The following is a 21056-nucleotide window of genomic DNA, read 5'->3' on the forward strand; positions in this document are numbered from 1 at the left end:
AAATGCAGTTTACATTATTTATGACTAAATTATTAAATTCATCAATGGAAAAACTATTCAAACCTACCTGAACCTGTGTGAAAAAATAACTACACCCTAAACCTTTATTGTGTTGTGCCACCCCTCAACAGCAAGAACTGCAATGGAGCATTTGTGATAACTGCAATGAATCATTCACATCACTGTGGAGGAGTTTTGTCTCACCCTTCTTTGGAGAAGTGTTTTAAATCAGCCAAAATTGAGGGTTTTCAAGCATACACAGCCTTGTTCAAGGTCATGCAAAAGCTTCTCAATAGGATTTAAGCCCAGACTTTGACAAGGCTATTCCAAAACCTTCATTTCATTATTTTTGAGCCATTCAGAGGTGGATTTGCTGGTGTTTTGCTAAATAACCTAAGTATGTATATCTATATGTAATGGGACTCAAACCTTCCAAGTAATTCTCCCTTTGTCTCATCACGCTACAAAATATTTTGCCAAAAGTCTTGGAGATCATCCAGATATTTTTTGTCAAAGACGCAATGAGCCTTATTCAGCAGTGGTTTTCTCCCTATAACTCTCCCATGGATGCCCTTTTATTACCCAGTCTCTTTCTCATTGTTGAATCATGAACTCTGACATTAACTGATTCAAGTGATGCCTGCAGTACTTTAGATGTTATTCTGGGTCTTTTGTGATCACCTGGATGTGTTGATGCACTCATGCAGTGGTTTTAGTAGGCTGGGCAGTTCTGTGAAGTTTCACCACTTGGTAACTTTTTCCAGACAGATAGATGTCAAAGACGTTCTTGAGGCTTTTTTGAGTGTGGCATGACGTGTTGCTTTCTGAGATCATTTATCCTTCTTCACTTTGTCAGACAGTGAAAAAGATTCTTTTAAGTGATTTCTTGATTCAACCAGTCTGGAAGAAATCCTGGCTGGGTGTGGCTGACTCAGCTTTCCAGAAATGTGGTTTATGGGGAATGACACAGGCTAACAGAGAGAAAGACAACCATTTACGTCTTTGGCTAATGTTAGAATTTGTTTGATGATCTAAAATATGTAAGTCAGAAAATATACAAATAAAAAATAACTCAGGAAGGGGGCACATACTTTTTCACAGAAATGCAACATAAAAACAGCAATGTCATGTAGCATGCTCAAGTAAAACTCTAGGTTTGATTATTTTTCTTAATTCATGCATTTTTGATTTTCCTATAAATAATTAAAGCAAACATCACCTGATGTTGGCAGTGATTTGTGTGATTTTCCGGTCTTCGTCGCTCTCTAGCGTCCCAGACTGAAAACTTTCCGACCGAAATGTTTCCGGATCCGCCGGAAGTTGGGGACCTTTCTGCATGCGGTTGACGTCACCACACAGTCGTGAACATGGCGTCCGTGACAACAGGTGAGAGCACAAAGGCCCGGCTAGCCGGTGTTAACAAATGGTTGATTTAAATTATTTCAGCAGTACTTCGTCAGATATTAACACTGGCACCTCGTCTTTAATGTTTACGAGCGTTTGGGTTCACAGCGATCCCCGCGGAACAGCTTTTATTCGCGGCTACTGGAGCCGCTCACACAATGCTAACACAGAGTGCTAGGACAAACAACCGTGTTACTGAGTTTTGTGTCGCTCTCTGAAATGTGTGATTTAATCTTTAGTGGGAAAACAATCGTAAGGGGGAACTGTGTCCTAGATTAGTGGCCAGTTTAACTTCTGAATCGTCCAACTTGTCTCGCCGCTAATGCTAACGTTAGCCTACCAGCTCCGGGTCATCTACCACTCCGCTTTGTCCTCAATCTGTTAAAACTAAATGATTTTTAAATAGTCTATCTCTGATTTGCTTCTAAGTGCTATGCCAGTTTATTCGCCGTCCGTGTCTCCGCGTGGCCGAGTTTCACGTCGGGTATAGCCATTGTTGTGGCAGCTGTTGTGCTTCCTTCACAGTTTATCTGCTCCTGCAGCCACAGGACTGTTCAAATGTGGGGTTATAAATAACCTCCAGCTGGTCACGGTCAGCATGTATTAGACATCAGTATGCTGCTGTCTCTGATGGTTTATGTCTCCCGCTGGCGTCTTGTTACACTATAGTATTACTTTGAACAGTCCCACATTACACTTAGTGTGATCACAGCCTGTGGAATTCGTGGGCAACTTGGCCAGGAGTTTTGGTTATTGCTGTTGTCTTTTGGTTCCCAATTTTTCTGTTCTTAACAAAAGAAAACTGGAGCAGTGACACTGTAGACTTTAAAAAATCAACAAGTAAAGAACTCATTACTTGCAACTGTAGTTGTGGCATTGTTTATTTATAAAGACCCGTGTTTGATTCTGCTTAAGTTGTTTGGTGGTTAATGTTTCAACCTTTCCATTTTTCTTTTAAGCCACCTCAGAGTGGATTCAGTTTTTTAAGGATGCAGGGATCCCAGCTGGTCTGGCTGTCACATATGCTGTTTCCTTCGTAGACAACAGGTAAAGACATTTTGGCCTCGTGAACACATTCATGCTGTGATCATGTGCACTTTATTAATGCTCTCATTGTTTGTCCTGATTGTTTAATCCTCGGCAGAATTCAGAAGAACATGTTAATGGACCTCAGTAAAGACATCATGATGGACCTCGGCATTACTGTAATTGGGGACATCATTGCCATTCTTAAACATGCCAAGCAGGTCTACAGGCAGGTGAGCCAGACTTGATCTTTTAATGTTATGAAAAGCTGAAAATTATTCACTGTTAACAATTGTGTTTGTCCAGAAGTCTACAGACAATATAATCGTGTACTGATTTAAAATAGCCACGCCTATATGCTAGCGCTAGGGTTTATTTTAAAATTGCAGCATTAGGTGCAGATTTCACTCAACACTTTGTTTTCCTGCTCTGTTTTCTAAGGACATGTGCAAAATGGCAACTGAGGCCATCTCATCAGGACAGACCAGTGTTCAAGCTGAGCTCAGAAGAACTGCCAACACCCGTAAGTAATGACATGTTAATTTATTTTGTAAAGTATGAGCCTTTATTAGAAGTCAAAAGAGCTTCAAAGAAAAGCGTCTGGACTTCTTTAAGTTGCTTGAAGATGTTTCACCTCTCATCCGAGAAGCTTCTTCAGTTCTAAGGTCAAATGGTGGGAAAGGATAATGGAAGCACTCAAAACATGCGGCTATCCTAATTGGGCGTTCATAAAGTCAGCAAAGAGGCACAGAAAAGAAGACCAGACACCAGCGAGGGAGGATAAGGACAGACACAACAACATTGTCATCCCCTATGTAGCCGGTGTATCAGAGAAACTCAGGAGAGTTTTCTCCAAGCACGACATCCCAGTGCATTTCAGACCCAGCAACACGCTCAGACAAAAACTGGTTCACCCGAAAGACAAAACGCCTAAACACAGACTTAACAATGTGGTGTATGCTGTACAGTGCAGCGAGGAATGCTCAGACCTCTACATTGGAGAGACCAAACAGCCACTTCACAAGCGCATGGCACAACACAGAAGAGCCACCTCCACAGGACAAGACTCAGCAGTCCATCTGCATCTTAAGGATAAAGGACACTCTTTCGAGGATGCCAATGTTCACATTTTGGACAGAGAGGACAGATGGTTTGAAAGAGGAGTGAAAGAAGCCATCTATGTCCACTGTGAGCGACCATCTTTGAACAGAGGCGGGGGTTTACGACACCAACTCTCTGCCATCTATAATCCAGTTTTGAGATCCCTTCCCAGACGCCTTAACGCCCACTCACATCCTGGGCCATCTGACCTCAGGAATTCGCATGATAAGGTGGGGCCAGGTTTCACAATGAACTCACCCGAAACCCTGGCTGATTGGGACCCACAACCAGTTTCACACCTTGGCTCAGGCGATTAGAGGATCATCAGGGGGTCCTTTTGTCCCTCTGTGGGGGGAAACTCCCACTAGGTTTATATCTGGGACTCTCCACCATTTGACCTTAGAACTGAAGAAGCTTCTCGGATGAGAGGTGAAACATCTTCAAGTAACTTAAAGATGTCCAGACGCTTTTCTTTGCAAGCTCCTTTGACTACGATGACCTGGATGACTGAGAACCTTCATAGACTTTATTAGAAGTGTTCAGATTTTCTTTGAGTTTTTGTTCTAACTGGAGTTAAATGGCCGACATTTGTTCAGCAGTGAGCAAAATTTTCCAGCAGTAAGTTCTGGTTGTATCGAAATCACTCAAGTTACTACGGAGGTCAGACAGTGACCCAGCTGTTTGACCCATTAATGAGCCAGGCCAGAGGCATTATGAATCATCTATTCCACTGTAATGTGGTATGTCAGCGGGAATTACGCACACATCTATGTGCGTAATCATTTCACCTGCCATGATTCAGAACTGAAGAAGCAAATGTAATCAGGCGGTTGAAGCTGTTTACGTTAAGGAAAAGATGACCTAACGAGTGAAAGATCCGGAGTTCGACCTCAGGAGGAGACGCACATTCCTTTGGGGTTGCTTCAGAATGGCAACCAGTTTAAAAACACTGCCAAATCAAACATGTGGAGCTGCCTGCTGCGGCGACCCCTTGTGAAAAAGGGAACAGCCAAAAATGGCTTTGTAGTGTTCAACATGTTATTTTTGGATTCACCAAGAGAGGAGAGCAGACTTTTACTGGCCCAAAAAGTCCCCAAAATAACCTTATCTTAGGGTTGCTTTAACTTTAGCTTTCGGTCCAGGGCCAAAAGTCTTTTCTTTTCCTTAATTCTTCCAGAATCAGAAAGGGTTTTATTGCCAAATGTTGAGCAGGTTTACAACATTAGGAAATTGCTGCGGTGCTTCAGTGCAAACATACTGTCATAAATTACGCTTAAACAGACATGAAAAATAAATAAATTAAAAAAAATAAATAAATAAGAATAAGAATTATTCTTATAGGTAAGTAGATAGGTATATACATGGTATATACATGAGTGCAGGTGGTGTTCAGTGCCAAACATGGAATGATGCTGTGAACACAGCGTAGGGTCATGTGTTAGTGGTGGGAACAGTCATACGGTTATTGTTCATGAGTCCAACAGCAGAGGGGAAGAAACTGTTCTTATGGCGAGAGGTTCTGGTGCGAATGGACCGGAGCCTCCTGCCTGAGGGGAGCAGGTCAAACAGACTGTGTCCAGGGTGAGAAGGGTCAGCTGTGATCCGAGCTGCACGCCGCAGTGTCCTGGAGGTGTACAGGTCCTGCAGAGATGGGAGTCTGCAGCCAATCACCTTCTCAGCAGAGCGCACAACACGCTGCAGTCTCTGTTTGTCCCTGATAGTGGCTCCAGCGTACCACACGGTGATGGAGGAGGTGAGGATGGACTCGATGATTGCAGTGTAGAATTGCATCATCGTCCGTGTTGGCAGGTTGAATTTCTTCAGCTGCCTCAGGAAGTACATCCTCTGCTGGGCTTTCTTGATGACGGAGGTGATGGTGGGCTCCCACTTCAGGTCCTGGGTGATGGTGGTACCCAGGAAGCGGAATGAGTCCACAGAGGTGATGGGGGTGTCAGTCAGGATGATGGGGGGGAGTGGAGCTGTGTGCTTCCTGAAGTCCACAATAATCTCCACTGTCTTCTGGGCATTCAGCACCAGGTTGTTGTGGCTGCACCAGGACACCAGACGTTCAACCTCCCTCCTGTAGGCAGACTCATCCCCGTCCGAGATGAGTCCAATAACGGTGGTGTCATCTGCAAACTTGATTAGCTTGACAGACTGGTGGGTGGAGGTGCAGCAGTTGGTGTACAGGGAGAAGAGCAGAGGAGAAAGAACACAGCCCTGAGGGGAGCCTGTGCTGATGGTCCGGGAGTCCGAGACATTCTTTCCCAGCCTCACATGCTGCTTCCTGTCCGTCAGGAAGTCAGTGATCCACCGGCAGATGGGATCAGGCACATTCATCTGGGAAAGCTTGCCTCGGAGATGGTCTGGAAGGATGGTGTTGAAGGCAGAGCTGAAGTCCACAAACAGGATCCTGGCGTAGGTTCCTGGGGAGTCCAGATGCTGCAGGATGAAGTGTAGGGCCATGTTGATGGCGTCATCTACAGACCTGTTGGCTCTGTATGCAAACTGCAGGGGGTCCAGGAGGGGGGCCGTGAGGGTCTTGAGATAGGAGAGAACCAGGCGCTCAAAAGACTTCATGACCACAGATGTCAGAGCCACGGGTCTGTAGTCATTTAGTCCAGTGATCCTAGGTTTCTTGGGGACAGGGATTATGGTAGAGGACTTGAAGCAGGCAGGCACATGACATGCCTGCAGTGAGGAGTTGAAAATGCCAGAAAACACTGGGGCCAGCTCGTTTGCACAGTGTCTGAGGGTGGCAGGAGACACACCGTCTGGGCCAGGAGCTTTCCGAACATTCACTCTTAAACTGCTTCCTCACATCTGCTTCATGAATATGAAGAGTTGTGGTGGGAGGAGGTGGTGTGAAATCCTCTTTTGTGTGGAGTGAGGAGGGGGGTGTTGTAGGTGAAGTGTTAGAAGGTGGTGATGGCTCTATGGAGGGGGGAGAGGTGGGGGAATGAGTGTCCAAAGTGTCTCTATTGTTGGGGCCGTTGGAGGTGTGAAGGCTGCCTGATGGCTCGTCAAAACGGCAGTAAAAGTCGTTGAGGGTGTTGGCTAAGAGCAAGTCATCAGTGGAGTGGGGGGTTTTAGGCTTGTAGTTTGTGATATTCCTAAAACCTTTCCACACAGAGGCCGAGTCATTCTCTGAGATCTGCTGCTGCATCTTCTCAGAGTGCTGATGTTTAGCAATGTCCACTTCTTTAGTGAACCTGTACTTGGCCTCTCTGTAGCAGTCCCTGTCTCCGCTTCTGAACGCCTTTCTCTTTTCCAGCCACAGCTTTTTGAGTTTAGGAGTAAACCAGGGTTTGTCATTGTTATAACTCACCCTGGTGCGTGATGGCACAATGCTGTCCTCACAGAAGTGGATATAGGAGGTGACAGTGTCCGTAAACTCGTCCAAGCTGTTAGAAGCAGCCTTCATTGTGTCCCAGTCTGTAGACTCCAAACACGTGCGAAGCTCCTCCACAGCCTCGTTGCTCCACAGTTTTTTTTGTCCTCACGACAGGTTTGGAGAGCTTCAGCCTCTGTCTGTACGCGGGGATTAGGTGGATCATGACGTGGTCAGAAAGTCCGAGTGAAGCGCGGGGCACCGCACGATAGGCCCCGCTGATCGTGCTGTAACAGTGGTCTAATGTCCTCTCCTCTCTGGTCGGGCATTTAATATACTGCTTGTATTTGGGAAGCTCATGGCTCAGATTGGCTTTGTTAAAGTCCCCAAGAGCAATGATGAGAGAGTCCGGGAATGTCCGCTCCATGTGCAGTATCTGCTCCGCGAGTGCGCTCTGAGCTGCCTGCGCATCTGCATCTGGCGGGATGTAAACAGCGGCCAGGATGAATGAAGCAAACTCCCGCGGAGAATAAAACGGTTTGCAGTGAATAAAAAGGTATTCCAGAGAGGAAGAGCAGTGCTGAGCAATCACTGTTACATCTGTGCACCAGCCACTATTAATGTAGAAGCAGACACCTCCACCTTTGGTCTTACCAGAGAGAGAGGCCTGCCGGTCCGCGCGCAGCAGATGAAAGCCCTCCAGCTTGAGCGCGCAGTCCGGGATGTCCTCGCAGAGCCACGACTCCGTAAAACATAAGACACAGGAGGAGGCAAAGTCTCTGTTCATGCTTCTCATCAGGGCCAGCTCGTCTATCTTATTGCTGAGTGAGCGTACATTGGAAAGGAAGATCCCAGGAAGAGCAGTTCGCAGTCCACGTCTCCTCAGACGCACGAGTGCGCCGGCTCGCTTTCCTCTCTTTCAGCGTCTCACTTTCCTGATCAGAGTCTGCAGTAAATCTGCCGCAGATGCGACAAATATTGGAAGTAAATCCACAGGTGTTGTAGTCCTGTAGTTAAGAAGCTCTTCTCTGGTGTAAGAATATCCAGAGGAGTGCCCAGACACAGAAGTTATGCACAAAAACAAAACAGAAGTAACGCACTGAAGTAACGCACTGAAGCACCAGGGCATCCATACGCGGCGCCTCATTTATTAAGATTTTCTTAAATTAGTATTCATCTCCCTCTGAACATTTTTCTGGTTACTCTTTTAATGTTTTGTGAAAGTGTGAATCCCATCCGTCTTTCACCTCTTTGGTACAAAATAAAGCGTATAGACTTAAGAAGTAAGATTGTAACAATCTTTTATTTTGTTCCTCAGCTGCGACACGCATGATAGCCAATGCTTTGAGCCATGACTCTCCACCAGCCACGCCAGCCCGCCGGCCTGACAACCGCCTCTCCGTCACAGTGTCCAACACGCAAGCAAACAAGAGTAACAAAGCAGGTAGATTAAATAAACGTATGTTTGTGTTTCACCCCATCCGTCCCCTGTTTCCTGTTTCCCTGAAGCCAGGAAAGCCCTCTTTTTACTCATGTTTGTTCCTTATGTGCTCCACAATTTGTTGTCAGTTATACGCCAACCAGCTGACGAGGGGAACGGTCTGCCTGTAGTGAAGCGTCGCCGCGTAACAGCTGAGATGGAAGGCAAGTACATCATCAACATGCCCAAGGGCACCACTCCTCGCACACGCCGAATCCTGGCCCAGCAGGCCAAGAAAGGTAGGCCTGATGAGGTGGCCTCACCAACAGCTCGCCTAACTAACGCGTTACTCACAACAACTAATCAAACCTGAAGCTCTAATGAGTCTCCCTCCTAAAAATTACAACTATTGATCAGGTGCTGATGATCAGAGTCTGTTTGACCCTCACCGTTTGCCCTTGTTTTTACTAATCCTGCTCATTCTGCCAATAAAATTCCCCCTCGCACTTCTTTTTTTTCCCCCGTTTGTCTCACATTAACCAAATTTTACTTCTTTTTGCTCTTCTGATTTTTCCTCCCTGGCATGAGCTTGCATTTGGATTGTGTTACAGATCAGTCATTCAGCTTCAAGACATTTTCTCTAAATTTATGAAGGAAATGTCACTTTTATACCTGTAAAAGCTGCAGTGAAAATCATGCTTTCATGATAAATGTACCGACACAATCTAACAAACCACCGCAGCCCATTGAACTCACCGGAAAATCAAGTTTGCAGCTTAGAAGAATGGTGTACTCCAGATAGAGTAATTATTAGCAATTGGGTGTAACTCCTTTCTGTGACAAGACCAGGTCAGTGTTGGCACACGTTTCAATGCCTTTTTTGAGGCAGCTTTTTTGTCTGGTTCAGTTACTTTGCGGCGTTTACAGTTGTTGCAAATGCTTCCTGTGGGATTTACCACCACTGAATCAAGCTTTCCACCACCTGAAGCGATATGGCCACACAGCCAACAGGAACGCCCTTTCAAAGAAAGGCTTCAGAGTCTGAAAACAGAAGAAGTCTATTGTTTCCTTTCACACCACTTAAGTTAACTTGGGATGTTTGCCAGTGTCTACTGCCTATCCCAGCTTTAACTGGTTTGTCATGTTAGCAATTAAAGTAAAAGAGGTTTTTTTTTAGCTGACTTAAAACAACAGGAGTTGATCAAAATATTTTTCTAGGCAGATACAGATACTGTTAAAATTTACATTTACATTGTTGTAGGCAAGAAAAAAACAAATCAAATGTTTGTTTCAGTCTAATCAGTGTGACTTTAGTTAGAGTTTTCAAAATAAAAGCAAAAATTCTCAACATATTACATGTATGGAGAATACTGTCAAAATTTCCAACATGTAATTTTTAATATTTTGTGTAAACATTCAGAAGCACATAGGCTACATTTTGCACAATCGAATAAGTCATACACCGACTATAACAACGCTCAATACAAATTCATGGCAGAATAACAGAAACTGAAGAAAGGTAAACTAACAGACTTTAAAGAACAACTACAGAGCGGTGGTACTGACAAATATTTCTTCACCTTCTCTCTTCCACTGTAATCTGTATGTTGCAGAGCTTCTTTACTTTTTTGCTGATTAGTTTTGTTGGAAAAAAATATTTATTTTGCTTATTTGCTCTTCTCTTCATGAAGGTTTGAAACGCACGTCTGTGTTTGCGAGACTCGGAGCTGAATCGAAGGCGGATACGACAACAGGCGGTAACAAGGTGAGACCTGTCGATGTACATTAACAGCGTTCTGCATCTTAAAGATGAGTTCTGAGCTCATAGCGCTCATATTTTTGCAGCCGACCGGCGTGTTCAGCCGCCTCGACAGAGGGGAAGAAGCTGCAGACGAGCAGAGAGCTGGAAACGCAGGTGAAAACGAGGACGACAGCGATGGAGAAGGCTCTGTCCTCCAGTATGCTGGCGTCCTCAAGAAACCTCCTTCTCTCCAGAAGAAAGAGTCTGCGATAAAAGCGCCCCCCATCACCCTGCGGCGCCTCGGCGGCAAATTCAAACTACCTCCCTCTGATACACCCACCTCCTCCTCACCTTCCCCGAATGGTCTCCCCCCTGCTAAGATTAGTGTTCTTCAGAGACTGGGCAAGCCCCCCGCAACACACTCAAACACCAGTGTGTCGCAGACACCCGCTGACACACAGGACAACAGAGTGACCAGCACCAGATCCCGAGCCCAGGAGAGGACGACTGTAGCAAGCTCCAAGGTAAGCAGCAGCACCGGAGGAGCTGGAATGGGAGGAGAGTCCACGGGGGCCCAGATGGACGTTAAAGCTATCAGTGTTTTCAAGAGACTGGGCAGTAAGAGAACCTAACGCACTCACCCCACCACCACCCAAAAAATACTATTTCTTTACACTCTTTTTAAAGTTTGTATTGCCAACTTTTAGGATTTATCTTGCTGCAATATTTTTTGTTTTGTTTTTGTGTTTGGATAAATGACAAAGATTATCATTTACATTAAACTCATTATTCTTGCTGCCATTGGAAAAATGTTTACCGTTTAGTGTCCAAACCTATTATTTAAGGATTTATGGTCTGCATTTGTTAGCTTAAAGCATGAGCTTGACATACGCTACCCCCACCACACCCCATACGAGGATGCTGCTGCTGTCTACACTCCCTGAATGCCCCTGAATGAATAGTGAGGCTGTAGATAATGTTGTTTCTCCAAGAATAATTATGTAAGTGTTTTATTGATATTTGCCTGAACATGTAAAATGTACAGATTTTTGTTTTGTTTTATTATTTTTTTTATTTTTAAGTTGAATACACAGGACAGCAGTCAGACTAGTAAGGAGATGATAAGTTAAAGTTAATCTTCTAACCTTCACCTAAGAATTACCTCCTTTTCAAAGTATGAAAAGTGTCGATAACAAGCTTCTGAACTCAGACCCCGAACTTGTGAGAGGGGAAAGGAAAAAATTCAAACTATTAAACAGAACAACCTCGATGAACACTTGAATCTTTGGAAAGCAATGCACCTCCTCCTCCTCTTCTGTGCTTTGTGGAGTAGAAGTTGACACCTTCGAACTAAAGGCACCTTTTCTATCGTAGTACTGAACGTTTTCTATAACCACCTACTTGAAAGCCGACTCACTAGAATATTTCTGTTGTTTTTATGCAATGTATAGATTTGTTAGACTTCACACACACATATTTTTCTATGTGGACGTTCTTGTATCATGACGTATCCTTACAAAAGGAATTCAGCGATGCCATCGGGCCCAGCTCGATGTAGTCCACTCAAACCAGTGTTGCTCATTACTCCTGATGTACAGTTTTTGTCTGTCAGACTTCATGCCAGATCTTCGTTACATTGTAAATATTTTAAAATGCTTAGGATTTTTTTCCCTGTGTTTAAAGAATTAATATCTGGAAAACACACCGTGAAATGTCATGTTTTCTTTTTCAAGGTATGTTGGAAAAAAAAAGTTAAATGATGAAATGGTGTCAGATGTGTGGGTTTCTCTTTCTTATTTCCATGCCCCCCCCCCCCCCCCCCCCCCCCTTTTCCCTCTCTTCTCCTCTTCTCTCCTCCTCCCTTCCTTCGTTCACTTCTCGTTAGTACATGGGGATCTACCGCAGCACCAGTTCATACATCCTCATCTCACTTCGCTCATCGTTTCCGAGGATGTGGTCTCAGTTATTGAAGGTGTTTTCATCAAAGTAAGCATCCGCTCCTCAAAAGGACATACAGCAAGAAAAGGGTTCAACTTCACTGAATATAAGCTGATTAGCCAGCTGCTGGTCTGTTTGGGAAACCGATGATATTTCCACTGATCCATACATACATATTTTACATATTAAAAATGGTGAAGTTGAGCATATAACATTTAAAATTAGAGCAAGATAAATATTAGACTTCTTCATTTTAAATCTTTAGCAGCAATTTTCTCTCCTGATTTTTATTTACTTCATTGTTGTTCGTTCTGGTAGTTTAGACTATCAATCAAATAACTTCTAACCACTTGTAAAGATTTACAGGCAGCCAATGAAAGTGTGATCTGCTGTGACACTGTGGAAAAAACACAGATGAATGTTTTAGACACTGATACAGGGAGGATACTGCACACCGTGTCTTGTTAAAAATGTTTGAAATAAAATTGCCTTTAACTGGAGCCGTCAGTATGTGACAAGCAGCCATCAGAAGATGGTGCACTGTGGTTATAAAGGGATGGACATGGTCAGCTAGAATACTCAAGTAGGTTGCAGCATTAAATTATGCTCAGTTGGTACTAAGGGGACCAAAATGTGCCAAAACAAATATCCCCCACACCATTACACCGGCAGCAGCCTGAACCATCGATACCTGGCAGGAAGGATCGAAATTCTCACTCTACCGTCGGAATGTCGCAGCAAAAATTACAACTCCTTAGGAAATGTTTCCTGGTCTAAAAAGTAGCCTGGCTATTTTCCTCTGACTTCTGATAGCAACAACGCCACGTTCAAAGTCAGTTGAATGTGGCGTGGTTGTTGTTGTCAGACCTTTTTTCCTCATTCTGATGCTCAGCTTGAACTTCAGCAGGTCATCTGGACCATGTCTACATGCCTAAATGCTATGAGTTGCTGCTACCTGATTCACTGATTAGATATTTGTACTAATGAGTCATTGAATAGATGTACCTCGTGAAGTGAAACTACATAAAAGTGAAGTGTGAATTGTTTGTCAGTTATTACAACACAAACAGAACACTCATTTTATCTTTAGTTAACTGTAATAAACTTGATTGTTTGGCAACCGTGAGAGCTGTCGTGCCTCAGGTGCTGCCCTTCTTTCCAATAAGCAGGAGTTCGAGGAGCGCTACAGGGTGTGCTGTGGATGCTTACTCCTGCTCTGTGGAGAAGATGGTGTGTGGGGGTTTTTTTTTTACTTACTCTTGCAGACATGCCTCTGAGGCTGACTGCTGACTTCTAGGTTAACCACACGTCACATCAAACTAAGTGTAATTGACACTTTGTCCCCTTGAGGTCGCTCTCCCTCTTTCTCCCTCAGCCTCCTGCCGTTCGTCTCCATCTCCTTGAAAACCTTATCAGCTGAAGTCATCAGGCGCTCCGCTTGGTCCTGAAACGATTACAGGAACAATAGTTATAGTAAAAGATTTTATTGTGAGGACTGATCACTTCCAATCGTATTATTAATTGACCCTTGAAGAACGAGCCTCGGGCCTAAGAGTAGATAGTTTATAAGGCTATCTTTTTAAATATTTTGCCGAATAGTGTTTAAAATAAATAAACATGCAAATAAGTTGTTGTTTATTACTGACTGATAAAAGCATCTACTTTGCGGTTCATGCAGTTGTTATGGTTGATTTTAATGTGCCACATCACACTAAGAAATAATCGATTATGTCTGAATATTTCCACATTTTCTCTTTTTTCTTTCTTCTCCATTTTTCTCCATGTAAAATCCGAACTGCAGCAACGCCTCACGACTTCTCTTTTTTTTCCCACAATGCTGCGCGGTAGGGGCTGTCGTGTGTGCGCTATCTGTGGTGCTGAAGCTGCGCGTGCCTCTGAGGTTGCTACCATACAAATCCACCCGAGCATCCTTCCGCGAGAGCTCCAGCAGCGAGGGATGGTTTGTGGTCGACGCTAGGAGAGATTCAGGATGTTTCTGCCAGCTCTGGTGATGTAATGCGTCTTTTTTCTGTATCTGCTGACGTTCTCCGGGTTATTTCTCGTTTTTTTCTGTAAGTGCTGCACACGGCAGACGCGCCTGAAAGCCCATTTTTCCCTCGGCTCGTCGTGTCTCCGGTGCCGCCGCCTGCCCTGCCTCCTTCGCCGCTCCGTCCTGCATCCTTTATGCACAGCACGCTGCTCCGGTCCTCCCCAACAAAGCACACCTTCGTGTCCGAGCACCATGGCCCGCTCCAGCCGCTTTCACTGAGAGACATGGAAGCCAAACAGCACCAGATAAAGAGCCTGAAAAGCTACCCGGAGACCGGCGGTCGGAGCCTGGCAGCGGCCGCCGGAGGAGACGGAGGAGGGGGGTATCGAGCCGGCTCAGCTGAAATGGAGATGGACTCGAAGATCCAGAAAGCCATCGAGTTCAAGGCGGAGGGCCATCGCTGCTACAAGGAGAAGAAGTTCCGGGAAGCGATAGGCAAGTACCACCGGGCGCTGCTGCAGCTCAAAGGGGTTCATGTCGTGGACGGCACTACGGGCTCCGAGGTCAACCTGCTCAGCCAAGCCGCGGCCAAGCTGACCGAGGAGCAGAGGAGAGCCGTGGAGAGCACCGAGATCGAGTGCTACGACAGCCTGACAGGTGACACGACCACAAACACACTAAAACTCAGAAACACCCAGACCCCTACTATTCTCCAAGTAGTGCTGACACCATTATTGGTTCCGGTTCACCGGGTTCACACAAGCTCCGGGGTGCAGTTGTGTCTCCAGGTGCTGGGATCAGCAGAGGCGGGCGAAACAACACTGGTGCTGAAATGGAGCATGGATGGTGTTTGTTTGTACGTTTTTTAATTGCACATACAAAAGTGGCTGCACGCTGTTTGACCATTGGTGCGTTTATTTATTCCGGTGAGGTCATTTGCCAGCCAGAGAAATTTCACCGTGTGGGCTAAAATAGTTCACCTCTCTGCCAGTTACATGCTCTCAAACAGCCTTTCACGTGGGTTGTTTATTTTTACATGTGTACCTGTAAGAAAAAAGAAAAACATCTGGGCCATAAATACAATCAGGCTTCATGTTTTAGGACATGTTACCATTATTTATGTATGAGGCAAGTTCACCACATGTTGGGGTGATGTAAGGCTGCAAGTTTAATGGCTCCAAGTGTGGAGGGAGTTACAACAGGGTTAACAGAGCTTCACATAACAGCTGCTTTCAATGTTAATGCTCAGTAATTTCATTTATAATATACCAGAAAAGAACAACTGAGAAGAAGCTCATTGTTCATTGTTATAGTCCCCTTATCTCGACACAGACTGTTACATCATTGTTTCTAGTTGTGCAATTATGCACAATCATGAATAAAAGTAGACATCAGAGCTTCGACAATGTGAGAGTTTCACTTCAAGGTTTTAGTGATCAAAATAATTCAGAATAAAATTGAAAGCGATGGAAAAAATTATGAATAATAATGAAGTTCACACATCATTTTAATTATTGTCGTTGTTTTGTTATATTGTTTCGGCAAATTAATTGTACTGAAAAAAACAAGTACACAGAGGTGGTAAGAGTGTAATTATAACTGTCCAAAACAAAAAAAACAAAAACAAGACACACATTTGCACAATTACTTAAAATATTAGTTGTGTATTTACCATAATTTAATCAGAAAGCCCCACTGAGACTGACGTTTTCAAGGGAGACTTGAACAAGGTAGAAGTCATAAACTCAAAACATATTAAAAACTTAACAACTACAACATAAAATACAGGAGCCACAGCATTATTATGTATACAGTATACAATTACCCACAACAAAACATGCTAGTGGCCTCTCAAGAAAATCATCCACATTTCCTATCCTGCATTCCTTATGATGCTTTTAAATTCAATAATAGATACAGTCCTTTGAAAAAAAAAGGTAAAAAGTTTTCACAAGAAAATTCACAGTTTTTCTGCATTTGATTAACTGATCGTCAGTAAGTGTGAGCATCACTATAAAAGCAGAGGTTTGGGCAGTTTGCTGGTCTGGAGCACTCATTTGTGTGTTAACACAATGCCAAAATCTTCCGACAAGCAGACATCCCAAAAAATTCTCTCCACAGTAAGACCGTGTAATGTTCAGAGAAACTGTAAATGGTGTAAGAGTGATGAAATAGTTTTCTATATGACTTTGCTGCTAAGGGTGGTTCTGAATATGAATACAAGTTACTCAATCACAGGATGTCCTTGGTTTTCCACATGAGCATGTTTAATTTTAGATTCCATTTCCAAGCTTAATGGTGTGAAAATTTTGTTTATCAGATTTCTTAGAATTCCCCAAAGCAAGCACTTAGAGGTGTGCAGCTGGTTCTGGGACAGAGAGAGGTGCAAAGGTTAACTGAAAATAGACTGAAAATACCAGTGCTGTTATCCAACAGTGGTTAGTGATGGCTAGCACATCAAATCACAAAGAAAGCAGCTGTGAGTCAGAGTTTGTGCCTGTAATAAAGTGTAGAGTTGCACTGAATCAAGACTCAAAGCTGAAAAGGTGTGTATGTGTATATGCATTGTATCACCATTGTCGATCTCAAGCAGAAAAGTATCTTTCACAAGATTTTTCATATAAACAAAGAAAAACCAATCTTCACTCTCAGCTACATTGAACTTGTCATCTGTACATATATACAAACATGTGTTTGCATGAACTCTTTGATGTAACAGTACTATAAACCATCAAAACCTTGTTGGTGAGTTTTTCAGAAGACAAAAACTTTATAGTTTACATATACAGACTGAAATGGGTGAAGTTGCAGTCTGAGGTTGCACTGTCTGTCTTACAGAGGGAGCATGTGTGTAAATGACAGTATCATCAGCATAAAGATGTAGTTTTGCAGTATTGTCTCTACCAAAGTCATTTATAAAAAGTAGAATAAAACTAATAAAATAAAAAACAAAATTTATCCCAAAACCCTGTGGGATCCCTTTGTTAGCTAAAAAAATCTGATTTACGATCATCTGCATAGACATAGTTTGACTTACAAGGTGGATTATAATTCGGTTAACATTGTAAGGTCCATAACCAATAATCTTGTTCAGCAGCAATTCATTATCTACTGAATTAAACACATTACACACATAAAAAATAACACATTGCTTTGTGTTGTATAGCATGTTTATTATTGGTACTTCATGTTTAAATATTATGGCTATTGTCAGTACATGGACACTGTGACAAACTTACTTGTTTGTTCTTTTAGGCGCTTATAGTCATATATAGTGAGACAGACATAGTCACAGTTATATGCTATAAGATTACCAGTGAACCTCAGTGATAACTGTTACTGATTATCTTGGGTACTTGGATGTGAATAAAAGCAAAGCAGTGTGTTACAACAATGGAAACTGAATGAACACATGAATTATCAGCTTATAGCCAGGCTTTTGTTGGAAAAACTGTGACTCTGGTATTCAGTGTGAACAGAAGATTGTGATAAATGGTCACATTTAGAGGGATTTATGATGATAGTGATTAATGTTGCACAAAGGCACTACAGCAGTTATATCAAATCACCTATAACTCACCTTTCACCTGTGATTCTGGACTGCTGTGCTGGTGTGTCTCGCTGCTGTCCCAGGCGCTGCCCGCTACACATGCCATGATGCACTGAAGGTCGCTTGTTCTGCTTGTCGTTCAGGGCCTGTCTGGAGCCTGTAGGAAGGCCACTGTGGCATGAAGGGAAGGATGGGGGAGGGACTGAGAAGAGGGGGAGGGAGAACAAACAAATAAAGGAAGAAACGAAGGAAGGAAGGAAGGAAGGAAGGGCAAAATGAGAATTAAGAGGAAACAGGAGATGTGGTGAGAAAAAGGAAAAAGGTACAAATAGCAGAGAGAACAAAAACGAGGGAAGAGGATGAGGAGGAAGAGTGGTAGCAGGTGACAGGAGGCCATATTTACCATGGCAACCATCACTGGGTCTTTTCCCTGTTGTTGTTGTAATAACACTACTCCCATTCCCGTCACTGCTGTGTGTGTGTGTGTGTGTGTGTGTGTGTGTGTGTGTGTGTGTGTGTGTGTGTGTGTGTGTGTGTGTGTGTGTGTGTGCACATGCGCACTCACAGGCTTGTACCACAAAGACATGCCACCACAACCTCGCTGTGCCATCACTGCCTGTAATCACCCCTTGTTCACTCTTTCACGGCCTCCTATAGGATGAATCGATAAACTGAGATCTCAGACACTCATTGCTTACTGTGCATGTTTATTTAAAAGAAAAGAAAAAGAAAAAAAGAGTGCCTATGAAAAAAGGGGAGCATGCCATGGTTTAATCAGTTTAAAGTGCTGACAACAGTGCACACTCTGTAGTAAGCCACTTACTCCAATAAGGTGCATCATGATGTGCGTATGGATCGATTAGGCTATAAAATACATTTACTTTCATTTTCCTGCTGATATCTGCAGTCATGATGATATAACTGAAGATATATGCTCTATATTATGCCACGCCACATTCACCAACCCAGAATTTAACACAAAACCTCAGTAATGCTGGAAAGAAGAAATCTCTAGAATACTTCCTGCCTTTCGTCTGTTACTTGGTTCTGCTTCTGCGTCCTGAAGATGAGCAATAACCTGGGCATTATCTTTTTCCAGCTAAGATTAAATGTTAAGATGTGGATTAATCTCCCTTCGAAAATCTATTTACAGCAGAGAAAGGCTGTATGTGGAAGTGTATCTGTAGTGCAGGTATTTATGGCAAGGAACCTGTTTAATACGTGTGGGCTCGCCGTCTTTTCTTTAAGTCTGGTCCTGTTTGGAAAAATAGTTCCAAACTGAACCATGACTCAGTTTCAAGATACACCTTCAACATCGCCTAGACATCCTCTTAGAATCTATTAAGAGAACTTTTTAGTTCAAGAATTATTTTCTACAATATCTTTATTGATTAGAGTACAACAAAACACAAATTTACAAAGTTTCCTGGTAGAAAGAATGTCAATACATCCATCCATCCGGTTTTTCAGGTTATCTAATTCAGGGTTCTGGGAGAGCCTATTCCAGCTGTCATAGGTCAAAAGGTGGGGTATATTCTGGATAGGTCGACAAGCGTTCACACCTGCAGCCTATTTAGTATCACCAATGCTTAACAGAGTAATAAGACTTATTTAATGTAATCCATCCATTCCCATCTGCTTATCCAATTCAGGATTGCGGGCTGTTAGCTGGACAGGTTGCCAGTCTGTCGCAGGGCATTCGATGGCTTCTCTGCAATAATCCACTTTATATTTCTCACTTTGTAAGTGACCCAACCTCTATTCTTTGTAGAAACAACATAAACAGGTCCGTCTGCGGTTCAGTTTTTATCTTCGCTCTGTGCCCAGGTTTAACGAGGGAGATGATGTTGAAGTTTGCAGGGAAGGAAGAGTGCAGCATCATGACTCAGTGATGTGTAGTAGTAGTATTTGTGTGATATCAATCTTTGGTTACACAGGTTGTTAATGAGACTAATTTGTTATTTGTTTTCTGAAAAACTGAAAATGAGATAAACAAAGCAGCAATACAGATCCAATAGCAGCGGTCAGTAGTAATCTCTGTGTAATTATTCTTATTCCAGCCTCCTTGTTGTTTGTGTAAAAGCCTTCAGAAAATGTGAAAGTCAGTTCTCAGCTTTAAAAAGACAAAAGCACCTAAACATGACTTAAATTATGACTCACTTATTGAGTGAAAAAAAGGCACTTCTACCTGGTTACCCAGAGTTTTGCTGGGCAGACAGTGGTCACCGTGGTTATAAGTGAGGAGCTGTCATTTGATTGGCCGGCTGTCTTTGGTTCTGACGTATGACAGGAGAGCAACAAGCAAGTGGAGCCAGTCACACGTGTGCGAGTGATTGCGTATCAGCATTTGTGTGTGAGTGTATGTACCGGGTGTTCGTGCATGTACACAAGCGTGTGTGGGTTTGTCTCTGCTGCACAGGCCTGAAGAACTGCAGCTGGTAAGGTGTGTGTGTGTGTGTGTGTGTGTGTGTGTGTGTGTGTGTGTGTGTGTGTGTGTGTGTGTGTGTGTGTGTGTGTGTGTGTGTGTGTGTGTTCTTGCTGTAGCCGTTGCTGACATTGCTGAATCTTACTGCGCTGAATGCGTTGGTGTATTTGTGTGTGCGTGTGTACATTCATGAATTGATATGTGTGTCTTTTTTAAGTCCTTAGCTTTGATGTGATGAGGGTAAACATTTCCTGTTGCCATGATATTTTTTCCATGAAAGTAAAGGGAATAAATAAATTTGCTCAAGCTCTGAATTAAAGTATATTTCACGGGGAAATGTTATTCCACTGCCTTCATTCGACATCTAAAGATACTTTAAAATGAATATATTCCAAAGGAAACATGATTGTGGTTGATCCTTAATGAAACGTGACATATTCTCATGGATTAAACTACCCAGCTGTTTATAACAGTTAAAATGAACTTCACACCGACCATGAAGCCCGTCACAGTGTTAGAAGTCACTCTCGGCTGCAGTCCCCGCACATCAGCTGATACTTAGTAAGTATTCAGCTAGTAAATCTCACGCAGGATGCACTATTTAATCTTGCTGTTTTAGCATTCCCCAAGTTGCTGTCTATCTGCAAGCCACTTTGCAAACCACCTTCACCCCATTTACTCCTTTCATGCCTTCATATCTGACAAAATCATTTCTGCCGTGCTCTGCGGGGGCCCTGCTGCAACTCTTCCTGCCTTTTTCAAAGTGGTTTTCAAAGTGTGGAAAAACAGAAGTGATGAAAAATAGAAAAACCCATATCACCAAGAGGGATGAAGACGGAGCAGGAAAGATCAGAGCTGCCCGACTCAACTTAAATATTCTCTGGTTTTAAGCACCTCATTTGTGAGGATTCACAAAAATGCAGTAAAAACTGTAACTATTAACTGTAGTTCTGGAATTAAAACACAAAAAAATCAGTATTTTTAAAGGACAACACATTTCTATTTTTAAAATACAAAATTTATACCATTCAGTAAAAACATAGATTTTTTCTGTATTTTTACCGGATGATAAAAAAAACCCAGTTATTATAAATTTAGATAAAATGTTGTGTATTTGTAGAGATTTTTTT

General features: G+C 43.1%; 2 protein-coding genes across 3 annotated transcripts in view; both read left to right on the forward strand.

Annotated features, from left to right (window-relative positions):
- Window positions 1-1320: 1320 nt before the first annotated feature.
- lg14h19orf47 (linkage group 14 C19orf47 homolog) lies at window positions 1321-11788 on the forward strand. 2 transcript variants are annotated; one of them, XM_085379369.1, is made up of 8 exons: window positions 1321-1386; window positions 2364-2451; window positions 2549-2663; window positions 2872-2953; window positions 8181-8306; window positions 8432-8506; window positions 9974-10047; window positions 10128-11788. In XM_085379369.1, the coding sequence occupies exons 1-8, from the start codon at window positions 1368-1370 to the stop codon at window positions 10653-10655; spliced, it is 1107 nt and encodes a 368-aa protein (XP_085235495.1). In that variant the 5' UTR covers window positions 1321-1367; the 3' UTR covers window positions 10656-11788. The 2 variants fall into 2 exon arrangements, with proteins under 2 accessions (XP_085235495.1, XP_085235494.1); XM_085379368.1 differs by having other exon boundaries at window positions 1322-1386; window positions 8432-8581.
- A 1958-nt stretch (window positions 11789-13746) lies between these two features.
- Window positions 13747-21056, forward strand: part of ttc9b (tetratricopeptide repeat domain 9B) — a 35745-nt gene continuing 28435 nt past the window's right edge. Inside the window, exon 1 of the mRNA XM_085380684.1 lies at window positions 13747-14608. Coding sequence (XP_085236810.1) covers window positions 14146-14608 — 463 coding nt within the window. The 5' untranslated portion in view covers window positions 13747-14145. The remainder of the gene's footprint in view (window positions 14609-21056) is intronic.

Source organism: Rhamphochromis longiceps, linkage group LG14, assembly GCF_057381845.1.
Source record: "Rhamphochromis longiceps isolate RC_006_pf linkage group LG14, R_longiceps_female_GT1.1, whole genome shotgun sequence".
Lineage (NCBI taxonomy): Eukaryota > Metazoa > Chordata > Actinopteri > Cichliformes > Cichlidae > Rhamphochromis > Rhamphochromis longiceps.

Coding starts and splice junctions, on each gene's coding strand:
- lg14h19orf47 (XM_085379368.1), top strand. Junction 8,307..8,431: donor AAACAAGAGTAACAAAGCAG/GTAGATTAAATA, acceptor ATTTGTTGTCAG/TTATACGCCAACCAGCTGAC. Junction 8,582..9,973: donor GGCCCAGCAGGCCAAGAAAG/GTAGGCCTGATG, acceptor CTCTTCATGAAG/GTTTGAAACGCACGTCTGTG.